Source organism: Anarhichas minor, unplaced genomic scaffold (assembly GCF_050575085.1).
Source record: "Anarhichas minor isolate MPS153535 unplaced genomic scaffold, ASM5057508v1 ptg000017l, whole genome shotgun sequence".
In the NCBI taxonomy this organism is placed as follows: domain Eukaryota; kingdom Metazoa; phylum Chordata; class Actinopteri; order Perciformes; family Anarhichadidae; genus Anarhichas; species Anarhichas minor.
The window spans coordinates 8,392,030-8,414,326 of NW_027466463.1; the positions used below are offsets into that span (position 1 = coordinate 8,392,030).

General features: G+C 44.6%; 2 protein-coding genes across 2 annotated transcripts; one reads left to right on the forward strand and one right to left on the reverse strand.

Annotated features, from left to right (window-relative positions):
• Nucleotides 1–1,184: 1,184 nt before the first annotated feature.
• zc3h7bb (zinc finger CCCH-type containing 7Bb) lies at nt 1,185–13,301 on the reverse strand. The gene is made up of 21 exons (XM_076093229.1): nt 13,049–13,301; nt 12,163–12,224; nt 12,010–12,046; nt 11,519–11,716; nt 11,217–11,375; nt 10,819–10,959; nt 10,687–10,729; nt 10,349–10,587; nt 9,924–10,218; nt 9,616–9,674; nt 9,330–9,429; nt 8,915–9,076; nt 8,550–8,755; nt 8,339–8,439; nt 7,979–8,160; nt 7,708–7,787; nt 7,124–7,380; nt 6,726–6,831; nt 6,263–6,371; nt 5,985–6,118; nt 1,185–5,701 (listed from the first exon to the last, which is right to left on the reverse strand). The coding sequence occupies exons 2-21, from the start codon at nt 12,219–12,221 to the stop codon at nt 5,666–5,668; spliced, it is 2,703 nt and encodes a 900-aa protein (XP_075949344.1). The 5' UTR covers nt 12,222–12,224; nt 13,049–13,301; the 3' UTR covers nt 1,185–5,665.
• Nucleotides 13,302–15,332: 2,031 nt separating this feature from the next.
• Nucleotides 15,333–20,502, forward strand: rangap1b (Ran GTPase activating protein 1b). Its single transcript, XM_076093231.1, has 16 exons — nt 15,333–15,458; nt 15,801–15,920; nt 16,021–16,148; nt 16,234–16,293; nt 16,391–16,570; nt 16,691–16,825; nt 17,035–17,193; nt 17,284–17,397; nt 17,479–17,578; nt 17,712–17,796; nt 17,963–18,113; nt 18,204–18,287; nt 18,404–18,506; nt 18,634–18,722; nt 18,969–19,090; nt 19,202–20,502. Exons 2-16 carry the CDS (start codon nt 15,809–15,811, stop codon nt 19,284–19,286), a joined length of 1,707 nt encoding a protein of 568 aa, XP_075949346.1. The 5' UTR covers nt 15,333–15,458; nt 15,801–15,808; the 3' UTR covers nt 19,287–20,502.
• Nucleotides 20,503–22,297: the final 1,795 nt, after the last annotated feature.

Below are 22,297 nucleotides of genomic sequence, written 5' to 3' on the forward strand. Positions count from 1 at the left end.
TAAAAAAAGTTACTTAACAGTTACAGTCCGCCCACTCGGCTCCCCCGCAGCCAATCAGCAGCGTGCTTCCCGCAGAAATCGACGGTGAGAACGCCGATTGGTCAGAGAGTGTGTCAATCACAGCGGTGACAAACCAATCTTGAGCCTTGCCTGGGTTGCCGAAGGTAAGAAAAAGAGAACAGAACATGCAGACCCTGAACATCGCAGACTGTTATGTAATAAAAGACAGAATACTAAATTAATAGCATACAAACATCACCTACAGCTCCTAATGCTACACGATTTTATCTTCCTTAAATCTCATAATGCACCATGGGAATTTTAGTGTAGGCTAGATAATGCACGTGTGTATGAGAACAACACACGTGCACGTCGCACAGCAGTCCTTTTGACTTGGGGCAGGGAGAGCACAGGTGAATCTAGTTACAATTAAGAATGGCTCATTTCCACTTGCGCGTGCCTGACAGACCAATGAGCCAGCACAACGGGTCCGCAACTGACACACCTGCGAGGATTATACTATTTAAAGAAAATACGTTTTTTAACTTGATAAGTCATGTCCTCTGAGGAAAAAAGTCTTTGAAATAAAATGCACAAAACTCCTACAAAATAACCTATTTAGTGGATGGTCACGTGCAACACTATATATGTAAGGCTATTGTAGGCATAAAAAAAAGATTAACTGACCTCCAAGTCAGACCAGTTTGCATTAAAAAATAGAAAAAACATCTTCAATCCATACAGTTTGTGTAGATAACTGTAAAAGAGGAAGAAGCTATCATTATTGTTATGTTGCATGATATTTAGAGGTGATATTTTAATAATAGAAACTCAGAGAGAATGCATTGAAGAGTGATTTATCGATTCTATGCAGCACTGCCGAATATTAATGTTTATATGTTTTGATCCCCACAAATAATTCATTCCATATTACTGGAATATGCTATTAGAACAGGAGAATATTACTTTATATTTTATCATTTATATTTTTGCTCTAGTCTAGTGACGGCTGTTATAGCAGCATTTTTATGTCCATGTCAGATGTGAAATATGAGTTAATTTTCTTTTCTGTGACATGACCCTGAAGCCAACCCTTTATAAATATGCACATTAGTTAATTGTTTATTACAATTTGACCAGATTGTGAACTGTGATCTTCGATAAATGAAAAAAAAAAAACACAATTATTTTCTAAAACGGTCTGTTTATTAAATGCTTTCAAGAGATTTGGTCCACTTATGAGATCATGAACTTCCAACCAGGGAGGAGAAAAGAGAAAACAAAGTCAAGAAGATAAAACATAAAACAAAATGTAAAAATACAGTACAAAAAGAGGCCTTGTTTTTTCCACTTCTTTACAACCCTGGTTTCATCATCAGAGTTGTTGAAAAACAATTCAAAGAACCGATATTTTCTAAATGATTGAAAACCGATAAAATTAAGATTTCTTTTTTTTGTGTGTGGCTGTGCAGGTGTGTGTTGACGCTGGGAATCAAGTGACACAAACGTTATGAGAGGGCAGGACCACTATGTCTGCATGCTCAGGCCCCCTCACACACACATACACACACACTGGGAATAATCCCTTTATTGTTACAGTAGAATGAACGGCAATGAAAGGGCCTGCATGTGTCGGAGGTTTCTTGTACTGTAGCCTCTGTAAATATTGTAGTTCTGAGCACTACAACACCTGCTGTTATGCATAAAGTAGCAGAAACCTCCTCACCTTTAGTTTGTGTCATGATTCACCTGCTTTTAACAACACAGGTTCCGCTGTGAAATTCAGTTACATCATTAGTACCTTTCTCCAACAAAGGAAGAAGAGCCCCCCCCCCTCCTCAAATACTCTGCCTTTACTATAACAATTTACTCCAACATGTCTTTATAAGCTGAGACTGTTTTGCTCATCCACTTGTCACAGATGCCAGTCAGAGTCCCTATTTAATGCAGCCAATTATAAGTTTTAAATAAAATTCCACCTTGTGGTTATTTACCAAAGACAAAATTAAGATTTACCACGTTTTGGCATATGGGTGATGTTATCTATCCATCCCAGCTGCTTTGGGAATATCCTGAACGGACAACTAATGAATGACAGAGAGCATTTGAGTGTGCGGCACTCGACTAACAACTTGTCCTTTTTAAAACACCCCGAAAAAACCAGATGGGAACACATTACCGAGCACAGAAAAACCCTCACACAGCCACAGAAAGAAAACAAACTAAAAAAAAAGCTCCACCATCTCTTATCTAAATGACCTTATAAGGGTGTCTAAGTATTATAATAGGTATCAGGTATCATATACTGTATATAGTAAGCATGGGTATACAATAGGGGTATGTATCATCTTATAGGTGTAGTATATTGAATAAGGCGCTACACGGGAGTATATAGGCTACTATGTATGCTTTTGTTTCCGTATCCGTCTGTGCTCGGTGAATCAGCTCAAACAAAAGCGCACAGCACAGGCAGTGAGCAGCGAGCTCCGCTGGTAGGATCGACACTGAGGACACTGCCACAGGTAAACAGTCATATATATATATATATATATATTTATAACTGTAAACTTAAATCATCAACTAGCTTTTCTTTTCTTTTGGCCAGTGCCCAAATAATCCTAAGGCTTACGAACAGAGCTCAGACAACATTAATATATAGCAGGTCTACTGTACAGTGTGAAATGGCTTCTACTACTGACGGCCTACAGGTGGCTGGTAACCGACCCCCCCCCCACCCCACACACACACCTGTAGGGTTAAACCTTTAAACGCCTTACATTAGATATCAGAAGCTGGACGTCTTCTGCTCACTGCCTCCCAGACACAGAGCTGTGCCCTGCTGCATACACAGACGCATATTTACTGTTAATTATTATATTCATACATGGATACATATATAAAGAGAGTTATACATTGCAATAAACATACATATATCAATAGCATATAGAGAAGAAATAGAAATAGTCAATAGACAGCAATCATTATCATCATCATCATATTCATCATAATACTAGGAGTAGTAGTAATACGATCCCTCAAAGAAGCTAATACCTGGGCTGCTCCAGACAAGGTCTCATTATCAACAATCCCCCCCCCCCCCCCCCCCCCAAAAAAAAACCTGATGAGTGTCCAGCTAAACTGACCTTAGATCTGCTGTTTAGGATTAAGCCCAGGCTGGGCCGGCAGTCTAGATTCTGACTGCATGGGCATTAAGTTTGTTTCAAGACACTGTAGGCTGTGGCGTCAAAACCATTTCTATATTTTCTATTTATACACCGACTGCAGACAAATGAAATGCCACAAAAAAAACACTCTTACATCGTGGTTCGATGGTTAAATAAAATATCTCGTCTTCACACGTTCTGCTCCGATTGACGTTAACGTTCTGCTGGAGTGTAGTGTCAGTGTTTGGGGGAATTGAAGCCGCTTGTTGTTGTCTTTTGCATTGAGCCGAGGTCACTCTGGACGGGAACATTAGATGAAGGCTTGAAATATAAAGTGCAGCTTTTGACCCACACATTGCAGGGACAGGAACACCGCCACATGCTGTGGATCCAGTTTAGCTGCTGAACTTGTGAACAAAGGAACAAATAAATAAAAACCCTCTCAAGTTGGGCTCACTCGATTTCTTCTCTTCTGCTCTCAGTGTCAAGATTTACCCAACAAACAAACCCCGTCTGGAACAACCCACACAGAAGGAAGAAATTACAAAATAAAAAGAATCGTATAAAACAAAAAACACTATAGTCATCTAGTTCAGTGATACATGTCATATAGCAATACCTCAATAACAAGAAGTTCTTCTATGTAATCAATACAGGTTTTCAGGTTATATATTTATTAAGCTTAACCGCTAAGTTATCAATTATTATTAGTAGTATACCATTATTTGTAAATATGTATAATATGCGTGTATATGTATCTGAATATAGACATATCTCCATCGTGTCTCCGTCCACGTTAAAGGCTAGAATAAGATGGCAACAGATATCCTGCCTGTGTGTGTGTGTGTGTGTGTGTGTGTGTGTGTGTGTGTACGTGTTGTTTATAGGCACAACATGTGGTGAGAATGGTTTCCCTGTCTCAGGCCAACAGCTTTCTCATAATGAAAAGGTTAATATTAGGAGCGACTGATAGCCATCAGGAACATAACATGAGGAACATGAGGAACACTGATTTCCATCTGAAGGCTGTTGGGGCACAACTGTTTGTGTTCATCTGTGAAACAATGACCCCAGTTCAACTGAAGAAGTGGCAACATGCCCTTACTTTCAAATTATCTGAAATATTCTCACAATCAACTGTAGAAACATACATTCTTAATATTCCTTCATTTTGACCCAGCTTTTCAATCTTTAAATGATCTTTTTTTATTAACAACTGAAGTCTTCTGCGTGGGCAGTATTTTGACTGTGCTTCAGTCCAAGTGAGGTCATCATTTCTTAAATGGGCATCTGCGGTGTGAACCGATCTAATGCTGAGAGCAGCTCCAGCCAGGACGACGTGCTGCAGTCGCTTCTCTCCGTCGCCCTCCTACACCCGCTTCACATCTCTGTCGGCTGCCAGTACATGATGGGGTACATTAGCCACAGGTGGTTAGTTGATTAACACCCACCTCCCCTGGACACCGGCTGACTCCCACTGCAAGGTTATGTGATGAGCGTGCGTGTCGGCGCTCATCGGTTTGATTACACAACCAGCTATTAAGAGGCCATCTTATATCTATAGAGGGGAGGGCTGTCATGTTACACAAGTTTGTTTTGGGGCATGTAAGTATACTTGCATACATTCCACAACAACGTTTTAAATGACTAATTTCCTAGTTTCAAAGGCCCATGCAGGCATTACATTCATAGCGTTCTACCAATATGGCAGACAATATAACAAGGAAGAGCAACTCGCCTTGGGAAAAAAAATAAAATTACTCAAAATCAGTAATCTCCAGAAAGCTAGTTTGACCCTTCTCGTAATGCTCCCGTGAAGGAAGCAGAGAGGGATTTGGTTGTTGGGCAGCTTATCGAGGAGTCTCCACTTAGAATCTCTTTTTTACAATTCTCCTCAGTTTCTCTGTTGCCATTGACAGCATTGTGGGCTTTGCACTCCAAAGTTAAAATTTCGTTTTAAATCATCACCGAGTGAAATTTAAAGGGCTGCGACCAGCGCGCCCACCCAAGAATTGTTTCAGTGCTGCGAGGATTTTAACAAAAAAAAAGAAAAAGAAAGTGGCGCCTGGTGGACACAGATAGTCCAAAGAGCACTAGGGAATACTAGTTTATTATCTTTAGTCAGAGCAAAACTAGGTGTCTGTGGAATTTCTGCAGTATAATCTGAACCTAAAGGTGCCGAGTGTAACTGAAGCTTCCTACTAAAACAAAAAGTCCTATATTTTCCCTCACAAAGCTTTTTCTTTGTATTAAGCGGTGCCTGTGATTTGTGTGTCATGTGCTGTGTGGAAGTGTTTTGTATTTGTGTGTGTGTGTGTGTGTGTGTGTGTGTGTGTGGCTCAACCATTTAGCTGCGTGTCCATCTTCTGACATTGCTGGCGAGATGTTACAGGAGGTCAGACTGGCGAGATGACAGACGGTTGAGTTGCAGCTGGTGTGGCAGACCCGTCTCTCTGTGCAGCTCAGCGGCGATCAGCTGGCTCTCGTCAACACAGCAACTCTCAGAGATCGTCCCCGTCCGACAACCGCCGGCCTCCCTGAAACGATAAGCATCGTCACGGTCAACTGAGCAAACAGGAATGCAGTCAGTTACTATAAACACGCAAAAGCCTCCAAGCCTTTTTATATATATAAGCTTCTGTGTCCGCAAATGTTATTGTGCTTTTTCACTATATCACTATATTCAAAATGCATAAAAATCATCTTTATTAAATTTTCCTGACACATCAATGGAGGAAATCAATGCCATATTCACCTGATAAGCCACTGAAAAGAGGGGCGGCAGGTTTAATTTCCTATAACAATGTTATAACCTCTCACCATGCTTTCCGCGTAATCTGCCGTTATGGTGACCTGCTTCTCCTCTGGGGGCGGGCTCACAACCGAGCTTTCCGTGCGTCTGCTCTGATTGGTGAGCTGCAGCCACAGTTCGTACATCTGCTGCATGTCTCTCACTGCAGAGGAGGGAGGTGAGAAAGAGAAGCATGACGATTAAATCTAGATCTAAACACACCACCGCTCTTTTGTGTGCTGTAGTCAACAGCTCTGAATGCACTGTTCTCATAACGCTGTGCTTGAAGGTGGACGCAGGAGCTTACAGCTGTTGTTCTTCATGTACGTCCAGACGTCCCTCTCCTCCAGACTGTGAGCAAATGAGCAGTTCCCAATATAGTGGCACTTCTTCTGCTTCATCACGTGCACACACATCTGGATGAGACACAGACAAAGATTTTACAGACTGAACCCAACAGCATTGCAACAGAGGTTCCTACTCTGTTCATTTAGCCAGTTCATCGCTCTAAATTGTGAAAAATGTCACTTTGTTGTTGTTGTTGTAAGAGTCGCATAAGTCGCTCTTGTAATTTGAATATGGTAATCGTACAATTAATGTGTTGTTTAACTCAGCTGACGGTGTCAAAGACACACCGGCAGCAAGAGAAAAGTAAGACAGAGGTAAGGAGATTTACGACAACATCCTCAGGGCAAAAACCAGAGTAAGCTGTACTCGGCATGTGAGAGGGGTGAAGGGCGTTGAAGAGAAAAGAGTGCAGAAGTACTCACGTCGTATTGCTGTGGATAGGTGCGGGAGAAGGGCAGAGGCCGAACAACAACCCACTTCTTCTTCTCAAAGGATTTCACCAGCAGAACCCGACGCTCCTTCGTCCAGCTAAAGACACAAAGAGACAAAAACAAAAGGTTAAAAAGAGCAGCAGCAACTAAACAAAAGCCAAGATTGTCAGTTTGTCTTTTGGCATACAATTCTGCCGCTACTCTAACAACCAGTGCTGTAATGGCAGCAGCTGATTATACGTCCTGAAATACACAAATCAAAGTCTGTGACAACGCAAACTGCACAGTCAGCCTTAAGGGTCGGACTGGAAAACACTTGTGTCGAATTGCTGAGCTTCATGGGACACACATGGTGGCGCTGGCATGTACGCGTTTGAGACAGGCCTCACCTGTGCCGTGCTTTGGCGGTGCAGTACTTGAGGTTCTTGTCGGGCTCGTTGACCTGTCCTTCTCTCCAGCACTGGCCGCACACAAACTTCATTTTCAGGTTGAGGGGGCGCCCTCTGCCCATGCCTGCGCCCAATCCTCCCATCCCCAACCCACCCACTGGGCCCACCCCACCCCCACCAATGCCGTCTCCTCCGCCTCCCATTCCCCCCACCCCTCCTGCAGACATGCTGCTGCTTGGATGTGGGATGTGGATAGGCTGAAAGAGAAATGAGAAGTTAACATTGATAAAGCAGACCGTGTTTTGCCAGAATACTATAAAAATATCGGCTTCTTTTACACATAAATGTAGGATGGGTAAAGCAGGATCTTTGGGGGGGAGATAGCATGAACTTCCGTGCTCATTGTGCTCTACAGGTGATGTTCCTTCTCAGGGGAAAAGAACTGGCTGTGTATCAGAGGATGCATGTGGTAACGGGGCTAACACAGTAAATTGCTGCAGTACAGGGGAACTGTCCGACTTATTTGGTAAGAAGAAAACCAAGTGCAGGATGTCCAACTGTCTCAGTTCCCTTTCCTGTCTCACCTTCTGCTGCTTCTGTGCGTTCTGCTCCAGCCTTTGCCAATGTCTCTTGGACTCCTGCACCATCTCTTCGTGGGTGATACCTGAAGGAAAGATTAGGGAGCAGCTCTGGGAAAAAAACCTTCACTTACTTAACTAGATACCGTGTTCATAGTGAAATAAAGTATACATTATGTAGCGGAACACATTTTGTTACAGTTAGGGGCTAAATGTGTTCTTTCACATTTTGCTTTTAAATAATTGAAAAGACAACTGGAGCGCGTGTTCTCCCGACCTGTATCCTGCTGCAGGACCCAGCATTTGAGCTCTATGACGGAGTGAGCAAAGGAGCAGCTGTCCTCGCGCTGGCAGCCATAGCGAACCTCGTGGCGACACACGTCAAACTGGCAGAGAGGGTGCAGGGGACGCACCTTACTGTAGCGCACATTGGCCGACCTCACCACGTGCACCAGGCACCTGCGGCAGATACACCAGAGCAGTCAGAGAATTGTTATGGGGCCAACAGACGAAATGAAATTACATTTTGAGTGTATTTATCCCCTCAGTGCACACACACTATTATTCCTCACACTATTATTAAACCTAACTAAGACTTTTTGGAGCAAAATAAAGACAGAAACTCCGTTTCACTCACTTGTTGTCGTCAAACTGGTGTCGAGCTGTGAGGTTTGAGCAGACCGCCAAGTTTTCTTTGCTGCGCTTGCTGATGATGCGAGGCTTACTGTCAAAACATTCCTGTTGTAAAGAGGAAAGAGATGAATACAAGTCCACGTCTTGTTCAAATGCTCCCACCGGTCTTTAGTGACCAAAAAGAAGAAGAGAAACACCAACCACCGGGGTCTCACCTCACAGAGGAACATGAACATGCCCATGTGGAGCTGCAGCAGTCTGGTGACGCTGAGCGCCCGTCTCTCTGTGCTGCCCAGCGGGTCGAACAGCAGCTCTCGGCTCAGCGCACCCTTCCTCTCCTGGGTCCACACGTCAATCTCCTCCTGGCAGTAAGCAAACGTACAGTTCTCCCCATACTGGCACTCCTGACGCTCCTGCACCTCTGTGGGACCCGAGGAGAGAAAATGTTCAACAGAATACAAACACATTTTTTGCCGTAGTTCAACTCATTTTGGTTGTCGGGGCTTTGTTGATTTCTAAAATAGATTCCCCCCCCATCTCCAACATCCATTCAAGTATCGTATTCATAGTAAATACATACCTTTACAGAGTACAAATGCCCCCAGGAAGTTGTTCCGTGCGGGCCTTGGCCGGATCCTCTTCCACGTTGGGTCATCCGTGTTTTTGAGGCGGCACAGAAGCACGTCCCTTTTGCAGCGGTGTGCTGCCTCCGGCTGATACTTGTAGTCCATCACTCGAGGACCTATGAGGAAGAGGAGGAAAGAGAAGGTTAATTAGCCTGTAAAACTAGTAATGACTAGTTCAGGTGTAAATGATGTTGCGATTAATACTGGTCAGCGATAGAGGCTGAGCCTTAAAAACAGTGTCTAGATATTTCGCTAACAGAGACGGCAAAGCTGTAACATCCCACTGTACATTTTTGTTTAAAAAAGGGGGGGGGGGGGGGGGGGGGTGGAGCTGCTCAAAGGTTAATAAGAGACTCAGCTTGAACCAACCTATTCGGCTGTAACAGGCATGACAGGCCTGCCGAAACTCATGTGTGACTGCCAGAGGATTCCTGGAGAGCAGAGACAGGTTGGTTCCTGCTGGACCGTTCTGAAAAAAGAAAAAGGGAAACACAGACGTGACGTTAAACACGAAGGCCACTTAGCGGCATAGTTAGGAATGGCTGCTAATTAATAAAAAAACGACACCATTAACAGTACCATGTAAAAGTAGTTTGTCCTGCAAGAGATGATGCTAGTGTGTGTGTGTGTGTGTGTGTGTGTGTGTGTTACTCACTGCATGTGCAGCACTGTGGTTACGCATTCCAGGGATGAAGCTGTGACACATTCGCCCCCCTGAAGACCACAGACACAAGGACACTGATGTCAGACACCATGTTGTAATGGTGCTGACTCACACTGCCTGCTGCTGGTGCACATGTCAGGCCTAGGAGCTGTGCTCTGGTAACTACACAAGAGCAAGCTAACACATTGCACTGGGTTCAAAATGTGTGTACTACTTCAGTTCTATGTAGACTTATTTACATTATAGCTGGCATGCTTTTTTTTTTTTTAAATAAACAGTACTATAGACTCTTCGCTCACCAGGGAGAGTATACTCGGACAACGAGTCCAGCCCGCCAGCAGCGATTCCTGCCTTCCCTTCTCCATCTGTGGTCCCTGTGGGGAAGTCTCCCAGTGCGTCCTGCGCCTGGGTGGAGCCCTGGTCCCGCTGGGCCAGCGGCGAGTAGGGCTCCAGTGGGGGCATGTCACTGATAGAGGAGCTGAAGAAGGTTGGGGTGAGCTGGGGTGACGAGGCTGGAAGGTTTGGGGAGTATGGCGGCCGGAGGCCCACTGCCGTATTGGGAAGGTTGGTGGGGATCGCACCCTGGACTGGACTCTGTCCCAGGAGACAAACAGAGACAAACATTAGCTTATGTAGAGGACCTATTAGGTGAAGTCAGCCCTACTAAAAAAAACATGCCGAGGATCCAATTCAGGATTTCTTCGCTCATCTGTCCTTCACTCACCTCACTGACTTTTTTGGGGATGCAATCCAGCAGACTGTCCAGCTCGTCATTGATGACGCTGCTGCTGCATTCTTCCATGTGCTCCGACACAGGGACGGAGTACGGCATGGGGGGCAGGCCTTGGCTGCTGGGGCTCTCCGACAGGTCAGTGCACGGGGACACTGGGGTCGCCGGGTCATCACTGACTGGGATGGGCGTGGCCAAAGGAGCAGGGATGCACTGCGCGTTGGACTGGTCCGCTGAGGGGGACGAAAACAGCGATGGTGTTAAGAAAATGAATATGGTAAATACAATCTGGGTAGGAAGAGACATGTTCAAGGTGTGCAGGTTGCTCATACCTGGTCCCATGTCACCCAGAGATTCCAGCCCATTGGAGGACATCTGAGAAAAAGAGAGAGAAATAACAGAGGGGATTAGTCTCTCATTCAGTCGCCAAGTAAGTAACTCTAGACCGCGACAACAGCACCCACCTCTCCCGTGGGTGGGGAAGTCTCCCCGTGACTCTCCCCTTCTGTGGCTGTGGACTCCGTTTGAGGGCTGACGTAAGCCTTGCGGCCCTTCAGGCCTAGTTTACTGGCCAGATCCTGAGCCAGGTCATTCACCTGCCGGTCCTGGAAGATGAATCACAAGAAGAGGTCCCACTTACCAAGAATAACTTTCATTCACTTTAAGGTAAACTATTACGAGGAACACAATGTAGTCCATGAAGTCATAATTCATGACTCAATACGTATACTGACACTGAATTTTAAGATTCTATTCAAAATCTGCATTATCATCTCCACTAACTCATTTTCTGAACTAGATCCTTGAAATGATTTTTGGGGAAAAGATAATTCGTATTAATATTTCAGTGTTGATGACATACGTGTGGCGCTGTGAGTAGACATTTAGTTCCACACTCGTAGGCCTCCCGGATTCGTCCCAGCTCCCTCAGACAGATGGCTTTGCGGTACAAAGCCCTGCGACTGCCTTCTGACACACACAGTGCGCTGTCACAGTCCTGAACACCGCGCTCATACTCCCTCTGAGGCCCACAGAACAAAGACACACAGTAAGAGCTGGAGAGGCATTGGAATTTAAGAAGGTATGTTCAATTTACACAGAACATAAAGAGACTTGCACACGAGTTAAATCATTCCATATTCCCTCGTCCCCCTTCCCCCTCACCGTCTGGTAGCTGGCGGCGGCCCTGTTGACATACAAGCTCTCCAGCAGCTCGTGCGGGATGACGAGGGCCTCGGCCTGAGCGTAGCGGGCCACACTGACCCCCTCTCCGTACTGCTGGGTCGCTTGACGACAGTCCCCATCACGGAAGCAAGAATTGCCCTCGTCCAGCAAGTTGCATACCAACTGGATCACAAACGCCTGAAGGGAAGTGTAGAGAGAGATCAAAGAGGAGGGTGAGAGACGGAGGGAGAGGGTGACATAAAAAATAATAAAGGTGAAATGTGATGGTCAGAAAGACACAAAGAGGAAAAATTGGAAACAAGAAAAGAAATAAACTAACAAATCACAATGTCTGAGCTAAAATCTACATCTAGATACAGGAAAAAACTAAACAAAACGTGAGTATGATCATGATGAAAGGAGTATAGGAACAAATTGATGATAAAAAAAAGTTGTGAATGATAACTGGGATGAAAAAGATGAATGCAAACCTCATAGCTCTCTGGCTCTGGGAAAGGCAGTGATGACCTGTGGACAGAGAGCACGAGAGGGCTGTCAATGCTCTCCAAGGGGTGTGAACGTTGCTCATGATACCGATTAGTCATAAAGGAGGCATTAAAGGGACATTTTACTTGTGTACTTACTGAATAAAGCTCATGGCTTTCTGAATTTCCTCTCTGCGTTTCTGACGATCAGGATCCATAGCCTGAGGGTTAACACAAGGTTGACTTGTTTAAAACTCGACTTTTTGCACAACAGCGTCAACAGCTAACGACGCGGTCAATACATCCACACATTTGATGGCTAAGTATCTATTCTGCAAACGTTTAAAAACCTTTGCAAAACCTGCTCACTAACTAACGCGACATTCGCCCTGGACGAGCCAAGGCCTGAGCTATCATCGGACTTGCGTAAACAAACAGCGGGCAAAGCTCACGGTGAAGACGGCTGGTGGTTATCGATAGTATTTCATTAATCTGTGGATGACACGGTTTGCCAGTATTCCACCTATTGATAGTGGACATTTTTTGGGAGGGGGGCATGTGAACGTTAGCTACAGTTTAACCGTTAGCCATAACGATGTTGGGGAAATGATCACGTTAGTCATCGCGTGACATGCAGGCATATCGGTTGTCAACCCCAAAAACCATTCACCGACAGCGATGAAGGTAAAATACACAACGTGGGGTTATCTGCTATTGGCGTCAGTGTAGTTACCGTTAACGCTGCCGTGGTTTAGTCACCGGTAGTTAGGATTAGCGAGCTAACGCTAACTTGACGTGAACGCTTCTCACTCAGCCAAGATGCTAATCATTGCAACTTAGCTTAGCTAGCGTTAAAGAAACAGCATTAAATAAATGTTTATTCTGTTTCATGTCACGTGCATTGTTTTGATTTTAATTATTGTTGCGTTGACATATGGCTACACTGCTTGTAACCCAGTGTTAACTAGCTACCTGTTAGTTAGCTAACTTAATTTAGTAACAGAGCCCCAGCTAACAGCCAAAGCCCTCACTTATCACAACTCACCGCGAGTCAAGTTACAGCTTCAGATCAGAGAGCTTCACAGAGCGGTGGCGACAAAGTCCGGAATACAAAGCCAGATATCAGTCAATGTCCAGGCGCATATCTGTACATTTAGTGTGCCTGTCATTGGTGTGTGGACGGAGCACGAGTTTCTCTGCGCTACGACTGCTGCTGGATACTGAATCAATATTAGCTAACGCTAGCTAGCTAACTGCTAGCTGTTTCTGTTTCGAGTGCAGCATTGCAACAAGTTTCCAGGAAAAGTGTGGCCACTAGAGGGCAGCAGAAACACCGTCACTGCTCTGGTTAGCCTTAGTTTTGGAATGTGGCGGAAGCAGTAATAACAATAAAATACTTGAATAAAAATGTTACCACCAAATGAGCAGAATGACCCTTATCAGTGGTACAGATGCAATCATGTGTAAACAGCATTTTAATGTAGTAGTTGGCCAAGATGGAGCAACTTTTGCCCACTTGATATATAATATGTTGGTCATTGTATATCTATAGCAATGCATCATATTCTGTAAAGTTATTTTGTTTTTGTACGAAAAATCTTGCAAAGTAATTAGTATTTGTAGTGTATAGTGAAAAAGTTCAGTATTTGATGTATGAATGAGAGTAAAGTACTGGAGTAATTATATTCTGTTAATTTCTGATCCTCTTTGAATTTCAAACATCTCCCACACACACCTTGCTTAGATTTAATTGTAAAATAATACAATAATGTGAACAATCATTGCCTCTTTGTTTTGTTATTGACATGATCATGCAATTTAATTATCACGTAAAGCACGTTGAACTGTGCTTTTGTATTAAAATTGTGCAACATGGATACAATTTGAAATGAATAGAATGAAATTGAACATAAATGCGTTATGAACTATTACCCTGCTCTCTCTTAAATAATGTATGGCATTTTGTAAACTTTTAAAATGTGCCCCTTAAATAATAGGTATTTTTTTTAAATATTGGGAAGTACACTAGACAATGCTGTGCTGTGCCACCAAAATATTGTGAAAAAAATAACACAAATATGGCATGAATTTCATCCTCCTGGCACGAGGTGTATCCATAAAACAAACTCCTGTTGGTAATCAGGCCTTGCCTCTTTCTCAGGTGCGGGTCTCTGTGGCTCTCCTTCTGCTGGAGGTTTCAGCAGGGTCTCCGCCTTCAGTGTGAGGAGGACCTTGCTGGTTTCTCTGCTGTTGAGGCTCAGATCCCCCCACAGAATGGGGCCTTTCATGGACTCCAACTCCTCACATGATTCAACCAGAGGGTTCAGGTCCTCTGCTTCGCCCCCTTGCAGTAGTGTCTCCTCGCTGTCTCCATCCTTGTTGATAGGCGTCTGGTCTATAAGTTCTGACACGCTGGGGTCAGAAGCCCTCGTCACCTGTACCCGACTGGGCTCCACATGGAGGAGCCAGTCCTGTGAGGTCCTCTCCCTTTGAGGAGCTCTTTGACCCCTTGAACTTCTGCCACAACATCTTCCCAGTAAGGAAACCAAAGAAGCTAGCAAATGTCACTTTGAACAGCGACCTGAACCTAGCAGAGGCCCTCATGGCTCCTCGAGCAACTTTTACTGGGGCTAGTTGAGCGATAACCGTGCTGAGTGAGGGCACCAACCTGTCCCAGAACCTCTCCTGGTGGTCCATAAACTCTCTCCTCCTCTCTACTTTATGAATGTAGTCTATGTCTCCGTGGTGCTTTTCCTCGGCGAAATGAAACTGCGTTGAAGGACACATTTGGTGCAGATTTGAGCTAATATAAGCTTTCAGGTAGTCTACTGCGCCCGGGTACACAGTGGCGTCAACAAGTTACTGCTGATAAAAGTTTGTTAGTTTAATAGCGTTTGTTGAGTTTGTTAAGAGAGTATCAACTCAATTAAAACAGACAAACACAGAAGTAGATTTGACTGACAACCTTAAAAAAAAAAGTAGTTTGAAAATAAAAAATACATATTTACTAACTTTATTGTATTACCACAATTCGAAATTAAATAAATTAAAATGACTTAAGATACAAATATATTTCTTTAATTTCGAAAAAAAAAAAATATATATACTGTATATGTACTCAATTAATTATATTATATATATGAAAAAAAACAGAGTTCCAAGAAACAGAAATTCATAGAACAAAATCTATCCGTTAATTAATTAAAATGTTCATTAGTAAACTATTCATTAGTTAACAATATTAGAGTACAGTGAAATGAATCCAGAGTAGTTCGGGGTTGTTCCAGCAGATGGCGGTAGAACAGTGTAGATCAATTTCAACCGACGTAAACAGAATCGACGAAAAAGAAACCGGGTGCAGCGTGACGTCACACAGTTGAGTAACCGGCGCGCGGCACGGAAGAGCGCCGTGTGTTCGCCATCGTTTCCTTGGAAATTACCAATTAGTCTTTGTGGTAAGCTTTAGTGCTTCAGTGAGAGCTTCATGACTAATACGACACGATACAATGACCGAGAGGCACGAGGATACCGTTCATGATGTCCGGACTCTCAGTCACATTAGTTTTAGTTTAACTTTCATTATGTTGCGCACTTCTACTGGCTAGGGCCGACGAGGCTAAAGAGCTAACGTCACTATGAGTGCTGTTGTCGTCAGAAAATTACCTGTACATAATATCACGTTATCCACCGTCATCGAATACGTCATTTCCACTGTACTTCTGCTCAGTTATGTGTCGATAGAGTTACTAAAATGTGATCCTTCTCTCTTAACGCCTGACTTCTGGATGTTTCTATAGAGTCAACCATGGCCTCAGATGACATCGCTCAGCTGGCTGATGCGCTGTCCAAGACCCACGTCGGGGATGGAGAGCTGAGCTATAAAGGCTTGGGTCTGAAGCTGGACAACGCAGAATCAGGTCAGATTTCAAACGGGTCCACTTAGTGTACCCTCTACATGAGAGGGCTGGTGGATGCTTCCTCCTCAGACCTGACCACTTGTTCTCTCTGTGCTTTCAGTGGAGGATCTGGTCCGTGAGATGGAGCAGTACCCGGGTCTGAGAGCTCTGCGTCTGGAGGGGAACACGGTGGGAGTGGATGCGGCCCGGGCCATAGCCAAGGCTCTGGAGAACAAAGACCTGCTCCAGGTACTCGCTCTGGAGTTCCTCCTGTACCCCGTTTGTCGTCACTTCGCTGGTTTCTTTCTGTTAAAAAGCTCTTTGTGTCTTTCAGAGATGCTATTGGAGTGACATGTTCACCGGAAGGTTGCGCTCTGAAATCCCAACAGCCCTGGTGAGAAATACAGACACTGGATTTGAGTCGCGATGACGTTTAGTAACACGCTAAGAACATGCCTGCGTCACACATCGTCTCTCTGTGCGTTCATCAGAGGTCTCTGGGCGGTGCGTTGATGAGTGCGGGGGCCAGGCTGACCGAGTTGGACCTGAGCGACAACGCTTTTGGGCCGGATGGTGTGAAGGGAATCGAACAGCTGCTCAAGAGCCCTTCCTGCCACACTCTGCAGGAGCTGAGGCTGAACAACTGCGGCATGGGGATCGGAGGAGGAAAGGTGAGTTTGTTCGACCCCGGCACCGTAAATCACTCACCCACCTCCCAATGGGACTTTTATCCTCTCCCCACACAATCTGGAAAGTTCTCCAGATTTACAATGAACCACTTTGCTGTGTAGATCCTGGCTGAAGCTCTGATTGACGGCCACAGACAGTCGTCAGCGCACGGAGCTCCACTCAAACTGAGAGTGTTCGTCGCAGGGAGGAACCGCCTGGAGAACGAAGGAGCCAGCGCCCTGGCCAAGGCCTTTCAGGTAGAGAATAATCACCCCCCCCAAATGTGATAATTGGGGGAAAACACTCAGAGATAACTGATAATCAGTTAATTGTTAATAGTGATTAATCAAGCAAAATTGCCAAACATTTCCTGATTCCAGCATCTAAATGATTTGCAGTTTTTTTTCTGTTCTGTGTCACTGTATTTAAAATCTTAGACTCCTCCTCTTTTTTTCCCCCATGTAAGCTGATGGGCAGCCTGGAAGAAGTCCACATGCCCCAGAATGGTATCAACCACGCAGGCGTGATGGCGTTGGCTTCAGCCATGCGGCACAACCCGGAGCTCCGTGTCCTCAACTTCAACGACAACACCTTCACCAAGAGGGGAACGCTGGCCATGGCACAGGTGAGGCCTGTTCTCACATTCCTTATAAGTAGAGAAAAGATACGTAGCCGCGCGCTTCAGTCACACGGTTTTCTCCTGTCGGCCATGCAGGCTCTGAGGCACCTGAGGAATGTACAGGTGATCAACTTCGGAGACTGTCTGGTCCGCTCTGAAGGAGCCATCGCCCTCGCCGCCGTCCTCACAGAGGGACTGCCGATCCTCAAGGTCTGTTCGCCATCAAAGTTCAGTTCTCTGTCTGCGTCTGCCTCGTCACCAGGCTGATTATATGTGCTCCTTGTTTTTTAGGAGCTCAATCTGTCCTTCGGGGAGATCACAGAGGCAGCAGCTCTGGTGGTTGCTCAGGCCGTCGTGGACAAACCTGACATGGAGAAAGTGGATCTGAACGGTACGCCGACTGTGGAACGGCTCCCGCTCTCCGTGTAGAAGGAGCAGTTACATGATGGTTCTGATGGCAGTCAAAATAAGAATAAGTTGATGATACACCAGGTGAAAGTTACTCTTTTATGCGACTCTTACAGGTAACAGTTTGGGGGAGGAGGGCTGTGAGGCTTTGAGGGAAGCGATGGAAAACATGGACAAAGGAGGCATGCTGGCATCACTCAGGTAACACACACACACACACGCGCGTACGTTTGTGTGACGTTAAGTGATCCAGGGAATCTCTTTCCGAAGCTATGGTCCAGTTCCTTCAGTACAAAAACCAAAACACAACTTGTCTCTGATCAGCTTGTTAATCGAAAAAACAAATGTTATTTTGACTTCACTGTAGTGATGATGAGGGAGAACCTGATGAAGAAGAAGAAGATGACGATGATGATGATGCCAGTGACTGCAGTGAAGACGATGAAGAGGACAGTGACATTGTGAAGGAAAATGGAATAACAAGAAGAGACGACAGTCCTGCAAAACCTCAGAGCCCAGTAAGACGACACTAGATCCACGCTGCATATTGTTCATTTCTGAACTGATGATGTTGTTGTTGTTTATCGTGACTTTGTGTCCACCCTCAGGCAGAGATCATGTCTTTCCTCAGCTGCCCCTCAGCAGAGAGGCTCCTTCAGCTGGGAGAGATGAGGACGAGCCTCCAACAACAGGTAGGAATCTAAAAATAAATATCACTCTCCTTTTTGGATGTTTAGTCTGCTAGGCTAGGTGTACAAACACAGAACGGATATAATCTGCTCCATAAACTCTTCCCTTTCCTCACCAGGTGGATGCATCCGACACACACAAGGCCGCTGAAGTCCTCCTGAAAATCGCTTCTTTGTACAGCGAGGAACCAGAGACCAAGACGGCTGTCCTCGAAACTATCGGTGAATAAGACGCCGCTTCTTATGAAGTGTTCCACTAGTGGTTGAAATATAACGTCGCTGATGGATCTCGCACCCTTTACGTACCCCTGCCGTCTCATTTAATGACCTGCATCGCTGTGTCTCACAGATGCCGTGTTGAGGAAGCTCCTCTCTGGCTCAGCTTTCCAGTCGTACTGCTTCCTCTCCTCGCTGCTGGTCATGATGGGACTCCTCAAGGTATGCTGCTGCTGCCACACCCCCCCCCCCCCCCCCCCCCGACCCCGTCTCTCCAAAGAATCTGAAAACAGAACTTATGGGACTCAAATCTCATGAAAGTTCTGCACATCAAAGCTACAACAAGGAACTTTGTGTTTCCAAGCACCAGATTCCCTTCAGAAAACTCATCACAATTTGATATGAAATACTATTATTGATAGAAAAATCAGTTAATTTAGGTTTTTACCTTTCTGTTGTGTGTTTCAGGGAGAGGGGAAGATGAAAAAGGTGTCGCTGGTCCCAGGTCAGCTGCTGTGTTTGGAGCACGCCATCCAGCAGGACTACTTCTCTCAGCACCACGCCTCGCTGCTTCACATCTTCATGTCCAAGTAGGATCCTTTACATCTACACATTTACCCGTCAGTCAAATGTGAACAAACGTAGTGAAGAACCGTTTGTAACCTGTTTAAAAACCTGTTTTGTCTTTTGTGAATCTTCAGGAACAGTGGCGCGCTGGAGTCCTGCAGCAGTGCCAGTGAGAGGCTGAGCTCCACGCTGGAGAAGAAGTGCCACGACCAACACTGATAACCCACCAACACTGGGACACACACACACACACACGTACACTGTACTGACTTTACCGTCTTCACTAACGAAACCAACAGGGACGCTTTACACTTGAAGGGACTCAGACAGACACTTAATTCATCACCATTCCTGATTTGTATATTTTATGAAGGCAAAAACCGTGCAGAATGTCTTAGTTTTTATTTTTTCTACTAATGCTTGTGACTTATATTTTTATAGAAAATAAAGATAGAAATAATACCCAAAAGGTAACGTTTGGGTTAATGTGTAAAGATGGAACTGATTGTAAGCTGGAGTGGAGCTAACACAGAGGAACGTCAGGCTGGCACCTTTAGTATCGTCACTGTTTACAACAGAACATCTTCTTCAGACACCGCTGAGGGAAATGTCCGGGTTTACAGGTTATTACAAGTTATTTCCAGGTCTTGATGAATTTAGAAGTTGTACTGTAAATTTGGTAAAAGCATGGCAGATATTCAGAGTGAGTAAAATCACAGCTAGAGATGTTCTGTATTTTTAGATACTTTATTTGTTGCTGTGAACACGCCTTTATGGAGTGCTGAGACAGAAATAGGAAGGCCAGTTATTCATGTCAATCATACTGAACAGAGAAACTACAATCTATTCATCCAAATAAATTAGTGAAAAATGAAGGGCTGACTTTATTGTTCCGTTCCACTGATAGGTGGTTTTCTTTGACAAACTTTTTAGTACAGCCTGTTCGATGGCAATCATCACACCGCTGCTCCTCGGCTCCAGTCGAGTCAGGGCGCTGCTGTGTGCATCGGACTGTGAGCAGGAATGGGCAGCATGCAGGAGAGCACCGCACGCTCACCCATCAGCCTGAACACACAGCATGTGTGTGTGTGTGTGTGTGCGCATCACCGTGCACTGAGCTGACACTGCAGAGCTCAGGGGACCAGAATCACTTAAAGCTGATGTTTCGTTTCTCATTTTTTGTGATCCATAATCAGTCTTATTGAAAATAAGTGCTCTTATATATGACTTGAAGTTCAGCTGCTGGTTTTACCTCTTATAGCGTTTACGTGTTGGCGATATGGTGGAGCATTTAAGAGAAAAAGACGCTTTCATGGCCTTTAACATGGTTAACTTTAGACCGTGTGGACTGCTTTTATATTGTTTATTTACCTGATATGTTGGTAATGTGTACTGAAAGCCCTGTCACAAATATAACTAATCAAACAAACCTTGACTCTGTGTATATCTTTGTATTTCTTTTTTTAAAATGTAGAATAAAAGAGCTTCCACCTTCAGAGAGGATGAAACAGGCATTGCGAGTTCAAATGTCTAGATACCTTTTATCATTTTGACGCGAACTATCCCTTTAACAGGCTCAGCGGAGCGTTGCGCGGACTCCAGAGGTGGGAGGTAAAAGGTGTGCGGGGGGGGGTGAATGAAGGGATAAACGGAGTTTGTTTTGGATGGGGGACAGCCGGGGGAAGGGAGCAGAGACCGTGAGAGTCAGCGGCCAGTAGACGACCAACAGCTGGACGGAACCTCGACCAAAGCACGGTGAGTCCGCGTAAAAATGATTCCTATACTTACTGTAAATAATCAGATGTTTGGATTTCAATCACCCGAGGAACACTTGGACACAGACAATTTGGAATGAAAGTTCTATACCCAAATTGTTAAATTATCCAATCGTGGACAAGCTGGTTTTATTTTGCGCATTTTAGCCTCAAAATAAATAAACATTTTTAAATTGTATCAGACTGAATACTTCATGTTTTGTAATGTATTAATTGCAGGAATTACAAAAAATAAATACAAAGCTGGTATTTTTTTCCAGATTAGATAATATTGCAGGTTTTTGTCATTTAAAATGACTGAATTAAACCGACATTACGCACAGAATAACATCAATATAATGTGGGAAAATAGGAAATTTCTGGTAAAAGCATTCAGAGGCGACGGAGAGCACTTTTTACTCACCGTCACAGGGTTTTTTTTTTCAAGGGGAAACGCATTTTGGCACAACACCGGCGGCGAAAGACACTGTGCGTCTTTGTGCGCAACCGGCGCGGCAGCTCCTCTGCGGTCTGGGCTGTTGATCCCCGGGGGGACGCGGACAAACAGTTCGGCCGGGAAAAATTCCTCCGTCTCTAGTTTCTTGGCCCCTCTCTGCTACGGGGGTCTTAGGAACAAAGCGTGGTATGCTGCTAAAATATCACAAAAGCCTACAGTGCAGTCTGCTGATTTCCATGCAAACTCGAAGTTGACTTCACATGTACATTAAAAATGAAATGTAACCGTATCTCTGTGCTGTAATTTACACAGTCCTCCCCGTCAGGTCCATCTCTGACGAGATTTGGCACAGCAGTTTTTTGACGGAAAGGTTTCAGCATGGCACCATTTCACCGTGCCAATATTTTGAGACCTCACATTTCAGAGTGTGGAGCTGTGGAGCTTTTCATGTCCATTCCTGCGGATCAAGACTGTTGATCCGACATGGGAATGTGGTTTTAAGGCATTCCAGTGAGGACTGGGGCAGCCGAATCTGAGCAAAATAAATCTAATCCCCAAAAGTACAGAATGGTGGAGATATTGTTCATTGAACTGAGCATCAGTACACACACCTTTCTCTGATATGGAGTTTTTTACTCGTGATTGTATCTAAGCTTGACATCCTCTTGACATATATTTTACATGCATGAGTAAAAAGTCTTCCTGCTGTTAACAAGTACTCAGATCCTGCAGTAAAAGTACCAATAAATACTCAATAGCACATTCCTGTGTTTAAGATTGTACTTAAGTATTATCAGGTAAACTGTACTCAAAGTAATTAAAGTAATACTCATTCTGCAGAAAAATGTACTTTGTAACAGATGTATTATTATAAAGGGCGTTATTAGATTGTTTTTACTCTTGCATTAATGTGTATGGAGCATTTTACTTTTAGTTTTCTACATTCGACACAGTTACTGTTGCTTGTTTAGTCGAGTGGTTCCATCCTTGAGGTCGGGCCCCCTTTCCAAGCATCGCCG